We start from the raw sequence: 9,406 nt of genomic DNA, 5'->3' as shown, positions 1-9,406 counted from the left end.
TCAACTAAACAAAATTTCGATATTTCTAGGAAATCTCCTGCTATGAATGAGCATTACGGCCAAGTGTTATCATCTGTCCACATGATGCTGTGTGAGGAGGAAGGTCCAGTATCACCTCATCACTTGGTCCAGTCTGCCAAGAATTATCTTCTGACGGGGAAATCCTTGGCTGAAATATGTGAGCACAATGCTGCGGTGGCCAAGAAGTTGAACAGACCGCAGGTGAGAGATCCCAAAGAAGGAAAAAAGTGTGTGTGTGTGTGTGTGTGCATGCGTGCGTGCATGGGGGGGGGGTGTATGTGTGTGTGTGTGTGTGTGTGTGTGTGTGTGTGTGTGTGTGTGTGTGTGTGTGTGTGTGTGTGTGTGTGTGTGTGTGTAGGGCTATGTATATACGCAATTAGCCTTGTGAATTTGCGGCCACCCTAAGCTTATCGAACTGGGATTTTTTCTGGTAACACTACTGCATTCATATCTAACAATATAAGCCTTATTGGTAAATATACAATATTCAAAATGTTTAGCAAACTTTGGCATTTATATTTTAACCCAAAGGCCCCAGAAAATGTTTTCACCATAGTATTAATTTGTGAAATGTCTCTGCACAAAGATGGCTCTTCAAGTCACATAGTAGGCCTTGTGACCTCACCTGATTTCACCTTTTCTTGAGTTTGCTATAAATCATGTTAGAAATGTCAATGCCGTTATTTTTATGATAGAATTTATAATTATTACTGTTATTGACATTACTAATTCCAATATATGTATATATATGTATGTGTGTGTATGTGTATACACATATATATTATACATATATGTGTGTGTGCGTGCGAGCGTGCGTGCGTGCGTGCGTGCGTGCGTGCGTGCGTGCGTGCGTGCGTGCGTGCATGCATGCGTGTGTGTGTGTGTGTGTGTGTACATATATATATCTATATATATATATATATATATATATATACACATATATACGCATATCTATACATATATATACATATATGTACACATATATATACATATATATATATATGTATATATATATATATATATATGTATGCATATATATATATATATATATATATATATATATATATGTATGCATATATATATATATATATATATATCATGTATATGTTTTTTGTTTTTTTTTCCAGATTGCTTTGACTTGGCAGATGTTACAACTGTTGTATGTAGGTGCAGGTGGAGGTACCGATCCTTTGATAGGAATTCAGTCTTCATCAAGGGATGATCCTGCGATTCAGCCAGACACTAGCATGGAAAATGATCAGAGGTAAAACCAGCGAGTGCAGTTCAGGATGTGTTAACAGTTCAGAGGTTTTCCCTACCCACTTTTTTTCTCTTATGAGTTATACTTTTCAGTGACAAGACTATGCAACCATTCTTCTTTTTAAGAAACAAAATGTATATAATGTTATTGAGTGATTTTAATTCTATATAGAAATGATAGCAGTGAGGTGGTAATTTATTTTACCTTAAGCCCCATGCTAATAATAATCTATCAAGAAATATTTCTGCATTTCAATAGAACACATTATATTTTCCAGATCTTCACGCCACTATTCAGGAGGCGATGGAGGAGGAGACACATCTGGTGGAGGCTTTAGTGCAGAAGAAGGAGATACAGAGACTGATGATACAGATAACCATGATCTTAAGCTTACCCATATAGCAAGGTAGGTCTGTTAACCCAGTGCCAACAGGCATGGCATGTATGTACGTGCCATGCCCACTGTGAGTTTACTTGTTTAATTGTTTTACCACGTAGATGGCTACACTTGTATTAAGTCACCAAAGAGGCAATTTTGAGTACTGCAGGTCTTGCCTGTTTACCCTTTTCTTTGATTTATGAAAATATTTTACATTATCTTATTTTGCTGTTACTAATGGTTATAACATTATAGTAATTATAATGTTTATAATTAAAATAATGACATTGATATTCTTAGCACTAGAAAAAAATATGTTTTTCCCGCCAATTCAAGGAAAGGTGAAATCAGATAAGGTCACAAGGTCTATTAATTGACTCCTTTGTGGCTAAGCACTGGCAGAGCCATGTATGTGCAGAGACATTTCACAAAAATATAATAGAAATCAGAAAAATGCAAACAGTCATGTAAATTGTAGCTATTGTCTTTTTAATTTAATCAGAATGTTATAATAAGACTCCACATTTTATACAGCGGCATGACCATCAATCAAGACTTTTTCTTTGGAGATGGGGAAATCAATCAAATGCCTTTTGACTATGACAACCTGAATAACTTTGATACAAGCCAAGATTGGACATTGCCCAATGAGGCATTCCAGCCTCGCCATGAGATCCTCTATCCATCTGCCATGCCACCACAAGAGTTCCATTCCAAATGCTCTCCAAGAGAAATCCAAGAGTCGGGTAAGCTCTGTTTTTTTCTGTCTCTTGCTTTTCAAAATAGTTTATGAGTTTGGGCCTTAAAGTGATTTTTTCTTATATTGACAAAGAATTAACAGAAATTAGATTTTTTGAAATATCAGTGTTTGTATATTTTCACAATTTCATAGGGCTAAAGGTATTTGAAATTAGTGCATTTTGCTTGAATTAAAGGTATATAGGCTTTACAAAAGACTGATTATATATGCTATATATTTCATGATAGGTACTGCAACAGGATACATTGTTGAACCACAATCACTACTAAGTGAGGTGAAAGGACTAGGAACTCCAGCATGGGAATGCTCTGATCTTGTGGTGAAGATGCTGTACCATTATGCTAGTAATGGGGATGTTCAAATGTCTGTAACCTGTGTTATTGTGCTTGGCGACAGGCTGAAGGTGAGCTATATTTGCATGCAGCATTATTTCTGTTGAAGCTTGATATAATTTTTGAATAATCCATAGATTTTTCGTTCACATTTGTATAGCTGTGATCAAACTGAAGTTATAAGATAGGGCAAAGAATTATATGAAAATTTAACTCATTGAGTTCTTGTCCTGTTCACAGTCTTTGTTCCCAAATTCTGGTATAATCATATGGATTTTATGTATAAACATTTCAGAAGATGAGATTTTAGTTGAGGGAACTACTATAAAATGCAGAAATCTAGCATATTTACAGAATCTGTATTTTCAGGAATATCTTGACAAGCAGCAAGTCGAACATTGGTTTCTGTCATATATTGATTTACTCCAAAGATTCCAGCTTTGGAATATTGCCAATCAAGTCATCCAACTAGCAGGTATATAAGTATATGTTTTTCTTTGTTCTTTAATGAAATGAATAACTAATTATGGCCAGTAACCATATGTACTATATTAGATGATCGATACCATGTAATATTCCCCTTCACAAATGAACGGCAAGGACTTGGATTGTGTGATAAACTTGTTTAAAGGTGCATGATAGTTCCATATCCCCTCTGCACACTTTATAATGATAGTTGTCTGTAATAATATATTTTTCACACTTTATGTACATACAGTTTCCTGCACTGGGTATACCCATTTTTGGTCAGTAGTAGTAGAAGTGGCACATCAGTGTTAATATTTTCACTCTTATGTACAGCTTGAATGGATAAGAAACATTTATTCATGACTGTTTATACAGTGTCTATGTATAAACATAACATTCACCAACATTGGTTATGAGTAATCTAATATGTATTGGTGCCATCTAGGTTTAGTTGTTAGCTGGGGAAGGCATGTGGGCGAGGCTAATTGGGTATGGCCAGGGAGGACATTCTAATAAATGTGATGTTATATTATGAAAGGGGGAATAAATTTTATGTTTAAATGCTTTTTTGTTAAAACATGAGATAAAAACACATGCACGCATGCACGCACCTACACAACACACACACACACACACACACACACACACACACACACACACACACACACACACACACACACACACACACACACACACACACACACACACACACACACACACACACACACACACACACACACACACACACACACACACACACACACACACACACACACACACACACACACACACACACACACACACACACACACACACACACACACACACACACACACACACACACACACACACACACACACACACACACACACACACACACACACACACACACACACACACACACACACACACACACACACACACACACACACACACACACACACACACACGTACACACACACACACACGCACACACGCACACACACGCACACACGCACACACGCACACACACGCACACACGCACATACACACACACACGCACACACACACACACACGCACACACACACACACACACGTACACACACACACACACGTACACACACACACACACGTACACACACACACACACACGTACACACACACACACACACGTACACACACACACACACACGTACACACACACACACACACGTACACACACACACACACACGTACACACACACACACACGTACACACACACACACACACGTACACACACACACACACACACACACACGTATACACACACATACAAACACATACAAACACACACACACACACACACACACACACACACACACACACACACACACACACACACACACACACACACACACACACACACACACACACACACACACACACACACACACACACACACAAACACACACACACACACACGCACACACACACACACACACACACACACACACACACACACACACACACACACACACACACACACACAAACACACAAACACACAAACACACAAACACACAAAACACAAACACACACACACACAAAATATTCAACTAGTGTTTGGTGGTGGTTGCCATACCAAAAAAGCAGTTGCTCTATTATAAAGGGAAAGAATTCATTGTATGTACACACAGTTAGACACACAAAGGAGTTTGCCAAATGTCTGGTCAGTTTGTTAGCCAAATTTTAAGTCTTTGATAATAAATCCAATTTTTTGGCATTCATTTCATGATGATCTTGCACTGCTTTATTGGGCTGAAAATTTTTCAGTCAGAAATAAAAACAATCAGAAGGTTTGGTAATTAATATATTAACCAAAAACAAATGTACCAGGTATAATTACAAGCAACTGTACATTCCAACACTGAACTCAATTCAGTTAAAATAATCCACAGAAAAAATTGGTGATGAATGAACTTGAACGAATATAAACTTTTAGCCTAGATACATATTCTTAGTCATGGATACCCTAAGACGTAAATGGGAAATAGAGAAATAAAAGAAATATATTTCAATTTGTCCTGCAGAGTACACAGGTTTGCCAGTTGTTCAACAGCAGAACCAGCAGTCCACAACCATTGCCCTTCAGTGTGGTCAGTGTGGGGCCATTGTATCCCGGAACAGTCTTTTCTGTAGGAAGGTTAGTATGGCTAGGAGTTAATGTAGCTTTAGTCAGAGGAAACCTAATTTTAATCTTGTTTATTTAGATAAAATTTATACTAAAGGACTTGGTATAGATTCATTTGAGTCTGATTTGGTTGATAGTTGGATTTAGTAAAGATTTAGTTGACAGATTTAATTAAAAAATATACTTAATTGATTTATGGTTAGTTTTAGGTAGAAGGCATTAATTTTGATTTTGTTTATGTTGATTTAGTCCATGTTATTGTGAGTTGGTTTAGGTTTAGTTAATTTAGATCTAGCTAAAGGTAATTGAAGGTAGATTTAGCTGGATACAGACAGAATTGACTCAGATTTAGACGAAGTTAGAGTGAGTTAATTTCAATTTAAATCATTTAGAATTGACTGTTTTTTATTTTATTGATTTAGGTTTAGCTGATTATTACAGGTCTGTAAAATACTTTTTTATCACTGAATGATATGTTACAGTTTGGGACTCATGAAACGAGTTAATAATTTTGACTTTTTTTCAAATATAGATAATATTGAAAATGATAGTGAAAATGCTTATGATATTGATAATGATGATAATTTTTATTTATCATAAGGCCATATGTACTAAGGCTAATGAAAAAACTGGTATAGTTTTACTTTAATGCCTCCAAGGACCTAACCTTCATTTGATTTCTTGACAGTGTGGTTGTCCAACATCAGCCTGTGCTGTATGCCATGGTATGGTGAGAGGACTGTTTGTATGGTGCCAAGGATGCTCCCATGGGGGCCATCTGAATCACATGATGAAGTGGGTGGCCAACAATAAGTCATGTCCTGCAGGATGTGGCCATCTGTGCGAGTATACCTAAGTACATAATTAATTGTGAATTTTAGATTCTCCATATCTTTGATGTTGCTACTTATTTCAGAATCTGAAGTATATATACTTATTTCCTTTCTTTATGCTGTAAGAATACAGTGGGTAATAACATTCAGTTGCAGTAAAACAATTAAAGAAATTATCTAAGAAGTTGTTGTATTGGAGTGAAATGTTTATGATTTACAATGTTGCTGTTTCCCTTTCCTTGTTACAGGAGATGTATTGAGTTCCTATGTATTGTATTGTACTGTATATATATCTGTATATATTTGATATAAGTACATTTTGAAAACCATTTTATATTAAAATTATATATATAAAAGATGTGTTTTATTACTTCAATTAGCAGTCAACCATCAATGCAATATATGCCTTATGATGCTAGGGTTGTGACAGTATGGAACAGTCCATCCCCAGCTCCAGTCAAAAGTTGGTGTGCTGGTGTGCGTGTGTGTGTGTGTACATGTGTGCATGTGTTAGCATGGGGATGGTGTGGTTAAGCATTTGTGCACTTCTGTACATACTTGTGCCTATATTTGTGTGTGCAAAAGACACCTTGGCTGTTAACAGTTGCCTAGAGTTAATGCCTTTATTCAGGACAACACTTTGAATATTCCACCTTGATACTATTTGCATTGTACTTGTGTATCTCTTGATATTATCATTTATATACCATTGTTCTTATATTGCATTTTACCTAGTCTGTTTTCCTGTTCCATTGTTTGGATAATACATTATGCAACCTTATTTGTGTAAAATATAAATATAATGTCACTGTGCCCTGTGGCCCTTGCATTCCTTTCAAGAAAATACAATCATTATTCATTGTACTCCAGGATATTTTCCTAATCCTCTGACACACAACAGCAGAGTTGCTGCGAGAGGGATGTATACTATACATGAAAAGAAAAGATGGTTAGCAATGATACAGGAGTAATGTGGCATTTGTATTTACTTGAGAGATGTTTTGATATTGTTTTTATTAGTTATTATTGTTATTATTTTATAAGCATTAGTAATAGTAGTAGTAGATATAGTTGTAGTACTAATAGAAGTAGTAACTGTAGTTGTAGTTGTAATTGTAGTAGCAGTAGCAGTAATAGTACTAAATTTATTGTAATGATAACAATAAAAAAAATATATTCTTATTGTCATTGTTATTATTATCATTATCATTTTTATTATATTAATTATTATCTTTATCATAATCATCAACACTGTAATTAATTATCATTATTCCCATTACTGTTGGGAATAATGCTATTGTTGTCATTATTGCTATTACTACTATTACTATTTCTATTATTTCAATTATTATTGGTTATGTTTTTTTTTATTATTATTATTATTATTATTATTATTATTATTATTACCATTATTATTATTATTATATATGTATATATGTATATATATATATATATATATATATATATATATATATATATATATAAGCTGGTAATTAATATTAAAGGAGTGTACCACAAGGATAAACAGCTCCAGTCAAAAGCCTGCATTAGAAGGAAAGGTCTAGTCTTGAGTTGTATTGGCAGTATTTAATAAGGTTAGGAGCATTCTGCCTGACTTCTCATCTTGCCTTTGCCTACAGAGTTTCATTTTGCTATATATATTTCTGTTCTTACATGCAAGATATCCTTTTCTTTTCTCTTTAATTTTCATTCTCTTATTGGAGCACTAACATTGTTTCCATACCAGATTCCTTTTTTTTTGAGTTGTTATAGTTAAGTAAATGGTTCTCCGTTTAAAGTCCTTGCTGTTGATCAAAATTTAACTATCATCAGTGGATAACCAAAATCCCCCTGCCACATTTACGTTGCTGTTGACTAGACGATAACTTACCAAATGTATATATATATTTTTTTTTTCCACACGCACACCAAAGGTGTCGTATTTGGTGTATTTTTATTTGGCAAATTTGTTTAAGACAACCCCAATTAATTAATATTTTATGTGGAGGTAAGAGTCAGCTTTTAGGTAACATTTTAACCCAAACCCCAACTAGCAATTGACTTCCGCCTCAATGTATTTGGCAAACTTAGCTGTAATGGTTTGCTACACGAGCTGACTAGCCATTCCAAACGAGTCTATACAAGTATGTATAATGCGTGTGCTGAGGGAGAGATAGGAAGGGTATTTGAAGGCCAAGGCGATAACACTCGTAGTCACTCATAGGAGCGGGGAGAGAGAGGTAATGTACCAGCGTATAGTTACCAGCAGGATGAGACGAGTTGCCGATGATCGGCACTTTGGGCTGGAGGCGAAGTTAACCTTCGCAAATCCCAATGAATTGAGCTGAATTGGAGGCTAGGAAACCAAACGTCCTTTCGCAGGCACCTGTGCTTACTTTGGAGTATTGCAAAATGTTTTATTTGCTTTTCATTATTTTGATCTCGTTATCCAATAGTTTCTGGCAGAAGGGTTAACTTTTAAAGCTCGAGGACCAATTAAATTGTTCTTAATGTTTAACTATTTGCGTTTGTCAAGCTTTTTTGGGCAGCAATTAGTCGCCAAAAGCGAGAACTCTCTCTCTCTCTCTCTCTCTCTCCCTCTCTCTCTCTCTCTCTCTCTCTCTCTCTCTCTCTCTCTCTCTCTCTCTCTCTCTCTCTCTCTCTCTCTCTCTCTCTCTCTCTCTCTCTCTCGCTCTCTCTCTCTCTCGCTCTCGCTCTCTCTCTCTCTCTCTCTCTCTCTCTCTCTCTCTCTCTCTCTCTCTCTCTCTCTCTCTCTCTCTCTCTCTCTCTCTCTCTCTCTCTCTCTCTCTGTATATATATATGTGTGTGTGTGTGTGTGTGTGTGTGTGTGTGTGTGTGTGTGTGTGTGTGTGTGTGTGTCTGCACTTGTACATGTATAAATGTGTGTGTGTGTATATATATATATATATATATATATATATATATATATATATATATATATATATGTATAATATGTGTGTGCATTTATGTATGTATCTATGTATGTATATGTCTTTGTGTGCATGATTTGATAACATATTTATGGAAAAGAGATTTACTTTCTCGATTAACCAGCACAAACAGTCGAGTCATGAAACTTCCCCCTAATAACCAGCAAATAAAAACGGAACTTCAGAAAAAGTCATACAGGAACTTTCTTGTATGATGTTTAGTTCTTTCATCTCAAAAGGGAAAATGCTCAT

General features: G+C 35.8%; 1 protein-coding gene across 4 annotated transcripts in view; it reads left to right on the top strand.

The window, feature by feature from the left end:
• The window catches only part of LOC125044635 (GATOR complex protein WDR24-like), a 19,860-nt gene extending 12,793 nt beyond the window's left edge, over positions 1-7,067 (top strand). For all 4 annotated transcript variants that reach the window (XM_047641414.1, XM_047641424.1, XM_047641430.1 and 1 more), the window contains exons 10-17: positions 30-222; positions 1,149-1,285; positions 1,560-1,688; positions 2,196-2,407; positions 2,649-2,824; positions 3,123-3,228; positions 5,270-5,382; positions 6,059-7,067. In XM_047641414.1, coding sequence (XP_047497370.1) covers positions 30-222; positions 1,149-1,285; positions 1,560-1,688; positions 2,196-2,407; positions 2,649-2,824; positions 3,123-3,228; positions 5,270-5,382; positions 6,059-6,226 — 1,234 coding nt within the window. In that variant the 3' untranslated portion in view covers positions 6,227-7,067. The remainder of the gene's footprint in view (positions 1-29; positions 223-1,148; positions 1,286-1,559; positions 1,689-2,195; positions 2,408-2,648; positions 2,825-3,122; positions 3,229-5,269; positions 5,383-6,058) is intronic.
• Positions 7,068-9,406: the final 2,339 nt, after the last annotated feature.

The sequence above is a fragment of the Penaeus chinensis genome, chromosome 3 (genome assembly GCF_019202785.1).
Source record: "Penaeus chinensis breed Huanghai No. 1 chromosome 3, ASM1920278v2, whole genome shotgun sequence".
Taxonomy (NCBI): Eukaryota; Metazoa; Arthropoda; class Malacostraca; order Decapoda; family Penaeidae; genus Penaeus; species Penaeus chinensis.
The sequence above is the reverse complement of the archived record's forward strand: the minus strand, read 5'-3'. Positions and strand labels throughout refer to the sequence as shown.